The sequence below is a fragment of the Cryptosporidium sp. chipmunk genotype I genome, assembly GCF_004936735.1.
Source record: "Cryptosporidium sp. chipmunk genotype I strain 37763 chromosome Unknown contig_26, whole genome shotgun sequence".
NCBI lineage: Eukaryota > Apicomplexa > Conoidasida > Eucoccidiorida > Cryptosporidiidae > Cryptosporidium > Cryptosporidium sp. chipmunk genotype I.
The window spans coordinates 151238-166296 of NW_027125588.1; the positions used below are offsets into that span (position 1 = coordinate 151238).

Consider the following 15059-nt stretch of genomic DNA (forward strand, 5'->3'; position numbering starts at 1 on the left):
GGCTATAATGTAAGCGCTTATAAAAAAAAATTAAATTCATCATCTAGATTATCATCTAAAAATATATAAACCGAATGAGTTCAAATTGATGCGGAGTATGGCAAATACACCATTTAATTGCCTTTTCATTCGTTTTCTTTAACCAGAATCACTTTAACTAGAAATTTTAATCCACAATTTTCTTGTTTGTAAACCACGAATAGCCCACATACAAATTTAACTCTAAATCGACAAATAATTTTACAAAATTCTATGGAAAGTAGCTCATTTTTCATTTTTATTATTATTAAAATATTTAACAAAGCTAACTAAATCGTCGTTTCATAATTATAAACTTTTAATATTAACAGCTTTTTCAAACTTGGAGTACATAATCACAAAATAGAAGCATTTCTTATTTTTAATGATAGTTAAACACCGCTTTATTTTCTTATTAGAGAAAGAACTTCTTTTTAAAGAAAGTCAAAATCATGAGATACAACTTTTCATTTCCACAGAAATTAATCTGCTCACTGTTTAAATATTTTAACTAAAAGTCTAAACTTAAATTTGAAAATTAAAATTAGCAAGTTGTTCTGTTTAGTTTAGCAGAATATGGTATTAAATTTACTTCCCCAAAAAAACTCGTTTTTTATATACTAATGTATTAAGTTCATTAAAATAACTCTTCACGTCACTGTTTTTTAAATTTAAGACTTTGGCGGTAATAAATCTGTATGTGGAAGTATAATTTTACTTGATATTGTGCAAATAATGTGATCTGCCCTAGGAAAAATAATACTAAAGCTATTCAATATTATTGGCCAAGTTTGACATTATTTAACTACAATATATGTTTGAACGAACCAATCAGTCTAAGCGATTTAAGCTACTTATTCATTCTATAATAATTACAATATAACTATGGCAGGGAGAATACCAAGGACAAAAGGTAAAGAAAATCACTCCTCATCTTGCTCAAGCACTGAAAATGTGACTGTTGATGTTGATGAAAAAATAATTGCAAATAACTGTTGTGATAAAATAAAATGTGCCTGCACCTCGTTTTTGTGGAGGGGCGTAAATATGGATTTAGGAACTTCGGATGAAGGCATGTATGGAGAGATTAGGGAGAAGGGCTTGAGAAGAATATTTTTAAAGATGGCTAAATATGGATTAGATAATACTTCAATTTTATTAGATATAGGATCTGGTAGAGGGGTGCCAAATATTGTTGCTTCATTTCAGAATAATTTATTTTCAAGTATTGGTGTTGAACTCGATGAGAAGGCATTTTTTTTATCTCTCTCAAACCATCTACATATTTTAGAATCTAGAAAGAACACAGTTACAAATGCTACTATTGAAAATTTGAATATTTCTTCGGTATCCACATATTCGAAGGCAAATAAGAAAATTAGTATTGGTTTTTTTAAGGGTGACGCAACTATATTAGAATCTTTTGAACCTGTTACACATATTTACTCTTTTGACGCTGCAATGCCTATTTGGATGATAAAAAAGTTTGTTGATTTGTTCAATGTGAGTAGCACTACATATTGTTATGTTTCATTTAGAAAGGACTTGGTTGAGACACTTGGTATAAAGGCAAAGAGAATTCATGGAATTTCTACTCAAATGATGGGTTCCGGGGAAGGCCGGATGTGTTGGTTATATCTTAAAACTGACTGGAAAGAAATTAAAGAATATACACAGTTACAAATTCTCGATAAATACACTAATGAAAAAGATAATGAATTATTTGATTTGACAAAACTAACAGATATTGATGAAATTATTCGTTTTTCTATTTGTAACTCTAGTGTACAAATGGATTTAATTAGTAAAACCTTGAACTTTTGGTTAAACAATAGGAAATCAAGAAGGGAGTGTTTAAAAGAAAGAAAAGTAACTAATCAAAGACACAAAGAACTAAAACAACTATATGTACAAGAGAAATTAACTAAAGATGATGCTTATCAATTGAAACTCGAAGATTTTGGCCTTAAAATGGCATCAAATGCGCATTTAAGCAACTCAGATAAAAATACCAGAAAAAAAAAATCAGACTCTTTATCTAGAACGCTTGACAAAGATCTGAAAAACAAAGATAAATGTTCTGCAAACGGTAACTTAGAAAATCTTGAAACCGAAAATAGCTCCCATACGCATCCAACAATAAAAATAATTGATTCATCAAATCTTTCTCAAAAAAAAAGTGTATCTAAACGAAAGGTTACTAATCCAAGAAATCGAGCTGATATAGCAGCGTAAACCTATTGTTTAACTCTTAGGCCAAGTTGCTTTATTACTTCCACGTGAATTTATCTGTATTATTATTCAAAAATTTTCAGATCTATTGCAACCTCCCTATATTTTTGAGTATTTATAGAAAAGTTAACTTTAATTTTCCTTCAATATCATTTGGCTTTTTATCTAATAGAATTTTTTTAAGCGGATATGAATCAAGCAATACAACTAATTTGAAAAATTTCAATTCGTTTTTAAACTCTTTCTTTAACGCATTCTGAAAATCTAGTATATTTAATTCGCTTTAATGGAATCCAAAAATATACCCTTTGCCTTTATTAAATACCAAAAAACCTCTTAAATACGTTCTCTTAAAAGGTCATTAAACATATAAACACCTAGATATTTTCTATCGAATTGTTGAAGAAATACCGTTCGAAATATAATTTTCAATTGAAACGTTGAATTAATATCCTGAAATAATTAATTTAAAGTCCCAGAAGCTTCGTTATATAGCAGAGAAGGGTGCCCTGGATCACCAATTTTGCTTTCAATAATACGGTCTTGTCCGCTCATGTTTGGTTTGATTCCACACTCAAAACCCATTTGAAACATGTCGCTTTCCACTTCTTCATTACTTTGCTGATCGTTTAATTCGTGTTTATCTGAACTTTTATTTGCAAACCCATCGGTAATATTTTCGTTAATGCTCCCTTTAGCTTTACTTGTTTCTGAAATGCTGGAAGCTAAACACATACGTAATATTCTCGCAGCGTTTTCTTTAGATGTAGACTTTCTACCTGGTTTACTCAATTTTTTCTTGGAACAATCATAAGTTGATCTTTTTGATTTCTTATAAATCTCGTCTTTTTTTTTCAATCCTTCCTGTTTCATACAATCGTTAATGTTAACTAATGCTTGATCAATTTTTACAGATGTAGCTGTGTCGTTTTTTTTTCCAGACCCTTTTTTAGATACACTTCTTAAATCATTGCTTTCCTTTTCATGTAATTTATAAAATGCCTTAAGGTCATAAATTACATTTTCTATTGTTTTTGAACTCAAATAGCCAGTTTCAAGTGGGGCTAGAATAACTTGGTATGGACTGAATTCCTCTATTGAAGTGCATTTTAAAATATTAATCCAATGCCACCTAAATTGTTCTTCTGTAAATTCCAAGTAAATACTATCTTTCGAATCAAATAAAGCAGTCAAAATAGAGCATAGCCTTTTCATCTCTTTAGAAATAGAAGATATTGATGAAGGTTCAGGCTTATTGCAGGCAAAACTTGTTCTTTCAAATTCAGACTGATTTTTTAAATAGGCTTGATCACTAGACAAAAACCGGTCAATAGAAGGCTCTTTTTGAGTATTTATACTAAATTTTGACTTAAATCTCTGTTTACTCTCGACCCTATCCAAACTTTTTGATTCCACAAAAATATTATCGTTTATATTTACTGTTTGCTCAGTTCCAGAACTGTCGTTAATTATGGAACCAAAGTTGTTTTCATTATTAATAAAATAATCTGTTTCTTTTGGAAGCATATCCATGAACTGCACACATTATTCGCAAAAAAGAGTAATATTAAATTTAAAAATTACAGCCAAAATATATTCATTTCATCACCTTTATGGTTAACACACAAATTTTGCCGGCAAGAAAACTTTAGTTGCAATTAAAATTTACATTTAGGCGGAAAGAGTAATCAAACTAGTATGTTTGCTAATTCAAATCAACGAAAAAAAAAATAATTATAAAGTAATTATTAATGTCGTGAATGAATTTCTAATTCACTAATTTATGAATACTTTGGAATGTAATTGCATTTTTTTTTTGGCATTCAGCAGTTTTTTATTTATCCTGAATATTATTAACTCAATTTCTGATGAAAGCTCAACTTAGCAAAAGCGCTAATCCAATTGATCTCGAATCAATGATTTTTTCTATAACTCAATTGTTCAATAAAGGTCTCATCTCAACTGAAGAAAAGTTTGCTGTAGCCCAAATTTTTTTTTTGAAAATCTGGACGATACAATAGATGAATAGCCCCATATAGCATGCACCCGTTAAAAGTAATGCTACAGAGTCGGCGATAATGTGTTCAGATGGCAACTCTATAATCAAGATTTTGAAAAAGTATAAACCACCCATAATTAGACTTATTATACCATTTGAACCGCTAACAAGTGCCATCATACAAAACGCAGTATAGGAATTCATATTCGTTACTTAGCTATATTATTCTTGTAATATTTGTTTTTTTTTAACTTTGTTATTACGGAAATAAGCTTAAATAAACTTTTGAGTGGTGGTAAAAATTTTGTTAATATATATAGTAACTCTTTTCATACGCAAGTAATAAGACGAAATAAATGTATGATAGCACTGATTTCCCCTATATATACAAATTGATTACCTAACTCTGAATCTACTAGCTCATATCAATTTTTTCTCATAAAGCTGTAAACTTTTATATTAGATAGCTGCTACTTCAGCATTTGTACTTTATGGAATAAATATTGTATTTTTATCGGGTTTCTAAATAATATTACAATTATTGTTATCAATTAGATCCTATTAGGTACATGCCTAAAACGATTCTCCCCAATAAATCTCACAGAGCGGCATGTTATGGCGGTATATTTGCACAATAAAAACTTTTTTATATGGAAATAATACAGTATTGGCTATGTTATCATAATTGATTTTATTTCATTAATTTGTCTAGATCATAATAATTAGGAGAAATGCTATTTATACACTGCCCACTTAATTTATATTTAAATTTTTATAAGATTTTATTCACCTCCTTACCCTCTTTACTGACTGAATTTTGTTCAGTCTAAGAACCCCCCATATTGCCGCAATAATGGTAAGTGACCCCGTCTCATTTATTTGTTAAGGTAACAATAATAGTCAAGTTATTTCGTATTGTTCGGAGAATAATTACTTTTAAACCATCTTTTTATAATATGCTATTTCCAACAGTTTTGTGGGCACAAACTAAAAAGGCACTTTTTGTCACAGTTGACTTGCCTGATCTCAAGGATTATAAGGTTGAATTGGAAGAGCAATACTTAAAGTTCCATGCCAATGTAGAGAACAATGAATATGGATTCAGACTCGATTTTCTGAAACCTATAAACAAGGAGGAAAGCAGGTATCAAGTTACAAGATCTCTCCATTTTATGATAACAAAAAAAGAAGAAGAGCGTTGGAGTTCTATTGTAAAGGATTCCTCCAAGACAAAGAATTGGCTTAAATGCGACTGGAATAGATGGATAGACACAGATGAAGAGGAAAACCCATCTAGCAAGTTTGATATGTTTGGTGGAATGGACGGAATGATGGGTGGAATGGGTGGAATGGGTGGAATGGGTGGATTTGACTTGAGCCAGCTTGGTGATATGAACGGTATGGGGGACATGAATTTCGATGAAGATGATATTCCTGATGATGAAGATGATGAAGAACCCAAGGGTGAACCAGATTGTTCAAATGAATGTTGCGATCATGAACACAAGCATTAAGACTATGTAAAACTCTAGCATAAATACAATAGTATCTTTTGATTAGTGTCAAAATTAGTGATAAATTTATACTAAATAGGCTACTATCATGCATTCGCTACCAATAATTTTGCCTAGATCGTAGATTTAGTTTATTCCCTATCTAATTTCTTGAAACAAAATTGTTCTTAAGAAGACAAACCGAAATATCGGTCTTGTGAAGTTTTGGCGTGCGGTTTGTTTCCATCTCACTATAGAACTTTAAAACTTTAGGTTTCGTTGATACAGTGCTTCTTGCAAAAAAACACAAATTTCCCACAATCATGCTAGCTTTTTTGAACAAAATAATGTTTCATTTCCTCGTCTTTCGGATAATTCAGATTCTTAAGCACAATCTATAAATAAATATTCAAAAATGTATGGATTAATAATATTAACTATCAAAAGAAGTTTCAGCTTTTATATACGAAAATAATAGATTCGTAATATATAATAGATATTTATACAACTTAAAAAATACCGTCGTTCTGACAAAAAACTTTGTTAATCTATTTCGTTGAAGAATAAAGATTATTATAATATTACGAAATTTATATTATTAAAGACTAAATAAATTCTTAAATTACTAAATTGGGTCCCCAATCATTTTTGATGGATGTGATAAATTTCCATATAAAATAACTAACTTCCTGGCTCGTGCCTTGCCTATCTTACGAATACAGAAACTTTTGGAGCAAAAATATGTAATATTGGCTAACTTATTGAACCATGAAGAATTTTCGATGTCTAGTGTGTTCAAATATCCATCTAAATTCTCAAAGAACAAATTTGATTTGCTTGAAATTAATCCTTGCCCAGCTATATTATTCTTTATATACCTAACTAATTCTTTTGGGGACTTATAAACGTTCTCTATTCCTCTTGCAGAGTCATCTGAGAGTCCAGGTATTTGCATAATTTGAGTAATCCATGGATTATTATTTGTTCTCGATGTATTTTTTGGTTTGTACTTTGATGAAACTGGCCTTTTTTGAGCTTCATGCAGCCCAGAAACAATGCTTATCAAATATTGGCTTGCTTCTAATTCGTTTTTCGCCTCAAAACTATCAATTGAATAATCAACCAATAAATTTGTTATACATTTATCTAAACATGATCTGTCAATAAATTTTTGATTAGGATTATCATTGTCTTCAATCTCATTGTTAGGTTGCAATTCTCGAATTCCTTTGTTAAACAATGATTCCTGAGACAAACAATCTCTCGTACCTATCCAAACAACTACGCAGCGTGTCCCCAGAATTGAAACAAACTTTTTAGCTTGAAAAAATAGCAAGTCAATAACCTCGTGCCCAAAATATTCCTTAATATCAAGTCTATTTAAACTTAATATTTTGTCGTATACATCAATTGTAACAAAAAGTATTACTACTAATGGCTTTTTATCACTGAACGAGATTCCTGAATCTTTTGATCTGTTTATCCTCCTTATTTTGTCTAAGTGGGATTCGTATTCAAATTTGGGATAAATTTTGCAATGCGGTATTATATTGTAAGGTTCTTGGGACGATTCCTTAGTTAAAGAATCTATTGAATTATTTTCTCCTGATCGAATAATTCCATATTCATGGAAAGATTTCACAATTTTTGACCCTATTCCATATCTGTTTAGGCCGTCAGACAGCTCTATGAATAACTTATTTGTTTCCCAATGCATTTAACGAACAAAAGATTTAAGAATATTTAGCGCTACTAAAAAAACCGGATATTTCAAGTTTAAATAGAAAATTAAATTTAGTAAAAGAAGTTATTGGAGAAATGAATCAATTTTAGATTTGTATTCATTATATGAGTGTTTAATACTGAGCTTCATAAATTGAAAATTTATGTAATGTAAATTTTCAAAACTAAATGGCTTGTTTCCGTCAATTAAATCGGATAAATCGTGATTAAAGTTGCAATACTGGATGTTAAGCAATCTTTCTCTACATCATGTCAAAATTCTACATTATTTTTTCTTAGAAACTTACATGCTACGCTCTAATTCATCTTTAATATATGTAATGTTTCGTGAGGAAATTAAATCCGATTTGTTACATAATATTAGCACTCTGCATATTTGTTTATTAGTTTTAGAATCATTAGCATACATTTTAATCTTCCTGAGTTCTTTAATAATAGAAAACAAAATTTCCGCAGCATCTTTAAAAGATGATTTGTCGTTACTGTCAATTACAAAAATGATTGAAACGGAGTTATTTAAGTATTTAAGAATAAAATCATGAATTATTCTTCTGTTTCCAGGGATGTCGATTAAATATCTGTCATCTTTTATTTTTGTTACTCCAGGAATAATTGAAGTTGTTGTTTTCGTGGTTTTATTTTTTTTTACCTAAAACACAATTAAAGATGACTCAGCATAGCTAAAAAATTACCTTATAGAATAGTGTGGTCTTCCCCGATCCGGAGGGACCAATTATTAGTGAGTAAATATTCTGCGATTTAGTGCCTTCGAAGCATAATAAAACATTGCTTATAATATAATTGGCAAAGTAAATTCCGAAGTTAATAAACTTGAGAGAATGGAGCAGAGACACTCCCAACACTACAGTAATTGTGTAAAATAATAGTACCCAAAACATTTCTATTGTGATCAAATTCAAAAACAGTTATCAAATTAAACCTTTTGAACATTTACCGCCCAAAAGCAATGAATAAAATTCAACTTTGTTAAATAAAAAATAGTTAGACCTCAAACTATAAAATTACATATATATCTATATGTTTACAAATTCCAACTATATTACGAATATAAGTAGTTCAGTTTGTATGATAGCAAAATATTAATTTTTTCTTTTTTACTGTTTTGTATATTACTTTTCTAAATGTCATAAAATTATTCCCGCAATATGTGTGAATGAGTTGTATGCACATGCAACTTAACTTTGAACAAAAGAATTTAACCATTTATTAAAAAATAATGTTGAATATATTTAATAAGTTTGTTATTTGTTTCTTTTTGTCATTATTTACATACTTGGGGCCAGAACATGTAGAATTTCATTTGGTTGAGGCAAATAAAGTGGATTTAAATCAAATGGAAGGAAATGGCGGATTCAACGTTGAAAATAAAAGACTTATAAAATCAAATAATCAAACTAATAATCATATAAATCTGAATATCAAATATTCTGACTATTATGGCAATAGTTTTCCTGGAAATTCGTCCATTTCAGCCGATCAAGAATTAAACTCTAATGGCTCAAATATTACAAACAATGAAAATAGACAATTGTATATTGATTCAAATGGCAGTATATCTTCAATAAAAAACAACTTAGAAACTAATTCTTCAATTGGTGGAATCTCAAATAATTCAAATCAGTATCAATTGGAACCTCTGCAAAACGAACAGGTTATTTCTGAACACTTTGATAATCACGCAAATTTACAATATAATAGTACTAAGAGCTTTACAAATATTACAACAGACAAAATTGATCACAGTAATTTCAATACAAGTAGTAACGAGAAAATAAGATACGATACTTTGCAAGCAATTAATAATAGCTTTAATGTTTTGACTGTTGATTTTTCAGTTATTTATGATGATTTAACATTTGAACCGAATCTCAAATCGAACGTTGAATATACGATATTTAATATATCAAATACAGAAGTAAAGAATAAAATAGAGAAAGAGATAAAAACTAATAACGATGGTAATTTTGTAATAAACTTAAGAGACTATTCTTCATATGGATTTGTAACGTGGATCAAACCTTTAGAATCTAACTCTACAGAAGTTATATTACAATCTAATTCAGGAATAATGCCAAATATGAAGATTAAATTGTTAGAAAAACTCTTCCCTAGAAGAAACTTTACTAGTGATGAACTAGATATAATAATTTTGAGCGAGTCCAGAAATGAAGTAAGGCCATACGGTTATAGAGGAAGCCCAATGATACTGACTCAGTTCATCGAAAATATCGATTTAAACAATGAAAATGAAGATTTTTTTTCATTTATAGAAACAATTGAAACATTAAATCAAACAAGCTACCTTAAAAGCTCTAATAATAGTCTTCAAATACTTGACAATATCGATAAAAATACCTCTTTTGAATTTTGGAATAACAGCTTTTTACTACATGATAACCCTGATATACTTTCAATAAATTGTAATTACTACAATGAATGGTCAGCTTGGAGCGCATGTACAAATGAATGTGGTTGGGGAGTTCAGACAAGAGGAAGAAGAATAAATGCAAATTTAGTGGACAATTCTTTTCACTTATCTGAATTTGAAATCAACGAAATACTGAGAAAATGTAAAGCACAAGTTCAAACTCAGGGATGCACATCTAAAATAGGTTGTTGTGAATATCAATCGCCTAAAGAAAATCTTTGGAATAACTGTACAGCAAGTTGCGACAATTATGGAACAGAGGAGCAGATAGTTGACTTGATATCAAATAAAAAAGGAAAAGTGAAAGATTTTAAATGTGAAAACAAAAAGATATTAAAAAGGAAATGCTTACGTTTATCAGGTGATAACTGCAAAACTTGTGACACAACGCAATGGTCTGAATGGTCTAGTTGTAATAACGAAAATGGAGATTTCATTCAAAAAAGAACGAGAGAACTAGCAAACAGAAATTGTACTTATGCCCAAACCAAACTAGAGGAAAAGAGAATCTGCGAGAAAATGCCTTTGTTTTCAACGTCTCCAACAGCAAATAATGAAAATATCGATAACGTTAAACAACAGTTTTTAATATCTTCTGAAAATTTGAATGATAAAGAAACTATTAACGAAATTAAAGAATGTGAACTTCAGAAATCAGAAATGAAGTACAATTTAATTGAAGGAGCATGTGAATGCCCCAGTGGCGTTAATTTGTGCGATAATACAGTAATTGAAAATAATAAAACATCTTGGGAATCACATTTAAAAGAAATTTGCGATAAAAAAACAGATGTATTATCCGATAAAAATTTGATGATAATGGCAAAAGGAAAAAGGTTATACAACTGCAAAACCAAAAGTTGGGATAAATATGTAACAACACCTGATGATTTAGACTGTAAAAAAGCTTTTGTACTTTGTAAGGTAGAGAGTAAATGCATGGTTTCGAGTTGGTCAGATTGGTCAGGATGTAGTTCACCATGTAAATCATCAGTTAATGATTTAGAGACCACAAGAATACTTAGTACAAGGTTCAAAACAAGGAAAGTTGTATCTGGCGAATGCAAAGAGCATTCTCTGTTTATGAAAGAAGAATGTTTGGATATAAAAGATTGTCCTCAAACTAAGTTTACATTATCAATAGATAAGACACCAACAGAACTTACTAATTTATTATTTAGCGAGGGCATAAAGAGTCATATTAAAAAGACATTTAACAAATTACAAGAGTACAGTGTACAAGACGATTCAGTTTCAAATGTAGCAAAGAATTTATTTAATAATGTGAGAGATATTATTATACAGAACAGTGAGTACATTTACAAACTTGATTTCAATTTTAATGTATTTGGAGGCGATGGAAATTACCATATTCAAAGCTATATTAATTTTATCATGTCTAAATATAACTTCGATAATGCCAACTTAGTTAAAGATATTATCGTTCGGGTAACAGTCCCTTCAGACGAAAATAAAGAAATTCTATATGAAAAGTTATCTGAAAATGACAAAAAGATAATTGGCACAAACAAAGATGAAACCAACGAATTTTTGAAGAGTTTATTCCCTTCTAACAAATCAAGCAGTCAAAATAAAACTGAACAAGAATCTTCTATCGAATTAGGAGATTCCTTAACAAAAAACCTCAATTACTCAACTCATTACAACTTAGATATTAACAATACACACACACCAGAAAACTTTGTCTTGCAGAAGGAAAGTGATACATTTTCTAAAATAATTAATCCAGAATTACTATTTAAACTTATCCAAATCGCAATAGTCAAACATACAAACTGTAAACCAACTGAAATAAACAAACAAAACTTAAGTGAAAGCAATAGTGAAACTAAATGCGTATGCCCAGTTGGGTACACATTGTGCAGTTCAATTGATTATTATTTTGGGAATCATATTGGTAGCTCCAATAAAAATGGAGAGATCGAAATAAGAACACCTGAAGGCGTTTTTTCAGACAATTTTGTTCTTAACCAAGGTGGGATATTTGATCAAGTTTACGAAGAGGACAAAGAAAAATACTGCGGTAAGCCAGGAGCGAAGGTAATGTGTATTTCCAATTCTGAATTGCTAGATGCATTAAAATATTATGAACTAAAGGATTTATATTCAATGTTCGTTCGATTTAAAAGCGCTGAAGAATCAAGCTGAAATTTGAATTTTTACTATTTTTTTTCATCGTAGCTATTTGTGGTGATTTTTATTACATTCATTTGTTTTGATAAAATATGGTTTTCAGATATCTTAATGCCTCCCACAGTTTCTATATTTACTACATTTTTCTCTGAATCAATACGCAAAGATTTTAAAAACGCTTTAACCGTAATCCCGTTTGGAACAAGAATACAATCTTGAAATGCAGGATTATTTGTTTCATCATTTGAATTGTTCGTAAAAGTTTTTATGTTCTTTACGGGATATACTGGTATCAGACCTAATAAATCAACAGCCTTGTTTACAGCATCTTGTACACCTGTGACTCCATGCCTAAATAGTACCATATCTTTGATATTTTCTAATCTCGACCTTAACTTTTCGTCCATTAACTTAAGATTGTGAGACTCTTCAATATGAGTGTCTTCACTTGTGATGAATGAAGAATAATTATAATTATTGCTATCATACACTAGTTTAATATAGTTTTGTCTAACCATCTTTTTGATAAAATACTCAGCTAAAGATGATGCTACTACAATTTCATGATCACTTCCGTACTTTTCATAAAATTTTACAATGTTTGAATCACAATTCTCACTCATTATGTCCGACTTATTCAGTACGAGCACAAATGGAAATCTAATTTTGATGAATTGTCTTACTAAATCTAATATATCAGATTTATCCCAGTTTGAAAAGTCTACTGAATCTTTAAGCTTCATTGAAGATATAAGTTTGTTGATAATTAATTCATTACATCCATATCCTGAAAACTGATTTAATAATAGCTTGTTAATTGATATATCTGTTGTTTTGCTTTTCCTTACTATACTGGACCAGTTTGAATTGATATTATTAAAAATCCACATTTCAATTTCTATTCGAAGCCATTCGTGGTCGTTAATTGGGTTATAGTTAGTTGTTTGTTCACCTTTTTCATTTGTATTTCCACTAATATCAATTATATGCAACAAAACATGTGCATGCCTAAGATCATCGAGAAACTTATTTCCAAGTCCATTTCCAAGATGAGCACCTGGTATTAATCCAGCAATATCAAGCATCTTTATTGGTATATATCGGTATCCATCACTACAATTCCCATACTTAGGTCTGCATATTACATTATATTTCTTGCATGGGCATTCTGCAATATAATGAGTTATTCCAATATTTGGCTCAATGGTCGTGAATGGGTAATTACCTATTTTGGCTGCACTATCGGTAATAGATGAGAAAAATGTAGACTTTCCAGAAGAAGGTTTTCCTACACATCCAATTATATATTCCTTTTGAATAGATGCCATTTCAGTTTCGCTACAATTTGGACTTAGAGAATGATTTGATTTATCGTCAAGAAAAATGTACCGCTTTATTCACACTAAATATTGAATACGAAAATGATCAAATAAACAATATATTGAAAACTATTTAACAAATTTATTCTAGTTTAATGATGTATAAAAAAAATGCAGATTAATCATCAGAATGAACTAACTGGTTGTGATTCATTCAAATTTGATAAAAATACTCAAACATTTATTGTACCTGATATAGATAATACCAATTTTAACAATGAAATTGTTCAAACTAATTTTAAAAATAATATTATTCGATCTGGAACTAAATACGAGCATTTTACGAGTGAAAGTAACACATATTACCAAGAAAATTCGTTTAAAAAACAATCTTCCAATAAATACATGGTTAATTGTTCTGAGAAGCTTTCTGATATAAATCAATATGAATCAACAGAAATGACACCTACGCGTTCTAATTATTCAAATCCTGCTTTATTGGCTTCAAAACCTTTAAGAGAAGTCTATGTTGGGAACTTACCACAGGGAACAACTGTCACAGAATTATTAGAATATATTAACCGTTCTATGAATAAAAATAATGTATCTCACATTAATGGAAATCCAGTAATATCTGCATGGATAAATTCTGATGGTAAATATGCATTTTGCGAGTGTAGATCAATAGAAGAAGCAAATGTTTTGCTAAGACTTAATAATTTACTTAGCTTCAAGGGAAATTTGCTAAGAATTGGAAAACCTAAGGTTAGTGAGAATATTATTGGAGATCAATCATCAAATAACTCTGCTTTAGTCAGCCAAATTACACAAAGTACAACTATTATATCACCATATTTTAATAACATTCCTTTGATATTAAAAAAGAAGGAAACTATTCTAATTATTGGAATAAATAAGACTTTCGTTTTGGAAAATATTAAAGAAACTTTTGATCTCAAAAATGTTGAAATACTAGAACTAATTGATTACCGTGATAAATATAAAATAGCAATATGTGAATTAGATTCCAACACAAATATAAATGATAGAATTATGAACAAGCTCGGGACAGAGATTCAAATATTAAAAATGAAAAATTTTAACTCAAAAGTCGTTCATACGATTAACGATTATCTTAAAAACATGGTAAGTATAGTTAAGGAAAACAACCAACTATTAATGGAAACAGAACAATTTAAAAATTTACGAAATAGAAATGTGAAATCTCTGCTCCTTCCTCAAAAGCCATGCCGTTGCATTTTACTTTCAAATATTCTTACAATTGAAGAGCTATTAATTCCAAGTATTTATTCTTCTATTCAAGAAGAAATTCACGAAAAATGTACAAAATATGGAGAAATATACAAAACAATTATTCCAAAGCCCGAAAGAGATCTTTCTAGCAAAAATCAATTTAATGATCCTTATTTTGGAAGAGCATTCATTTTTTTTTATGATGTCGAAAGCGCAATAAAAGCCAAGCTAGATTTATTTAAAATGAGATTTCTTGGAAGAAATATAAAAATAAGTTATTATTGTGAGTATGAATTTCTTAATGGTAATTTATTTTCATGCGAACCTAACAGACGCGATCCGATGGATGATAAAGAACTTTCAAAAATTATAATTCCTATCTAAATAATTTATTAATT

At 29.6% G+C, this 15059-nt stretch overlaps 8 protein-coding genes across 8 annotated transcripts; 4 read left to right on the forward strand and 4 right to left on the reverse strand.

Moving 5' to 3' along the window:
- Window positions 1–903: 903 nt before the first annotated feature.
- ELE39_002579 (uncharacterized protein) lies at window positions 904–2253 on the forward strand (the record flags this gene model as incomplete). Its single annotated transcript, XM_067345429.1, has 1 exon — window positions 904–2253. One exon carries the CDS (start codon window positions 904–906, stop codon window positions 2251–2253), a length of 1350 nt encoding a protein of 449 aa, XP_067202197.1.
- Window positions 2254–2712: 459 nt separating this feature from the next.
- Window positions 2713–3783, reverse strand: ELE39_002580 (uncharacterized protein; the record flags this gene model as incomplete). Its single annotated transcript, XM_067345430.1, has 1 exon — window positions 2713–3783. The coding sequence occupies one exon, from the start codon at window positions 3781–3783 to the stop codon at window positions 2713–2715; it is 1071 nt and encodes a 356-aa protein (XP_067202198.1).
- A 1422-nt stretch (window positions 3784–5205) lies between these two features.
- On the forward strand, window positions 5206–5763 carry ELE39_002581 (p23 HSP20-like chaperones fold; the record flags this gene model as incomplete). Its single annotated transcript, XM_067345431.1, has 1 exon — window positions 5206–5763. One exon carries the CDS (start codon window positions 5206–5208, stop codon window positions 5761–5763), a length of 558 nt encoding a protein of 185 aa, XP_067202199.1.
- A 604-nt stretch (window positions 5764–6367) lies between these two features.
- Window positions 6368–7459, reverse strand: ELE39_002582 (uncharacterized protein; the record flags this gene model as incomplete). Its single annotated transcript, XM_067345432.1, has 1 exon — window positions 6368–7459. One exon carries the CDS (start codon window positions 7457–7459, stop codon window positions 6368–6370), a length of 1092 nt encoding a protein of 363 aa, XP_067202200.1.
- Window positions 7460–7768: 309 nt separating this feature from the next.
- On the reverse strand, window positions 7769–8384 carry ELE39_002583 (uncharacterized protein; the record flags this gene model as incomplete). The annotated part of the gene is made up of 2 exons (XM_067345433.1): window positions 7769–8134; window positions 8178–8384. The coding sequence occupies 2 exons, from the start codon at window positions 8382–8384 to the stop codon at window positions 7769–7771; spliced, it is 573 nt and encodes a 190-aa protein (XP_067202201.1).
- A 338-nt stretch (window positions 8385–8722) lies between these two features.
- On the forward strand, window positions 8723–12103 carry ELE39_002584 (thrombospondin type 1 domain-containing; the record flags this gene model as incomplete). Its single annotated transcript, XM_067345434.1, has 1 exon — window positions 8723–12103. One exon carries the CDS (start codon window positions 8723–8725, stop codon window positions 12101–12103), a length of 3381 nt encoding a protein of 1126 aa, XP_067202202.1.
- Window positions 12104–12117: 14 nt separating this feature from the next.
- Window positions 12118–13416, reverse strand: ELE39_002585 (GTpase OBG family; the record flags this gene model as incomplete). The annotated part of the gene is made up of 1 exon (XM_067345435.1): window positions 12118–13416. The coding sequence occupies one exon, from the start codon at window positions 13414–13416 to the stop codon at window positions 12118–12120; it is 1299 nt and encodes a 432-aa protein (XP_067202203.1).
- A 162-nt stretch (window positions 13417–13578) lies between these two features.
- On the forward strand, window positions 13579–15045 carry ELE39_002587 (splicing factor U2AF U2 snRNP auxiliary factor large subunit 3 RRM domains; the record flags this gene model as incomplete). The annotated part of the gene is made up of 1 exon (XM_067345437.1): window positions 13579–15045. The coding sequence occupies one exon, from the start codon at window positions 13579–13581 to the stop codon at window positions 15043–15045; it is 1467 nt and encodes a 488-aa protein (XP_067202205.1).
- Window positions 15046–15059: the final 14 nt, after the last annotated feature.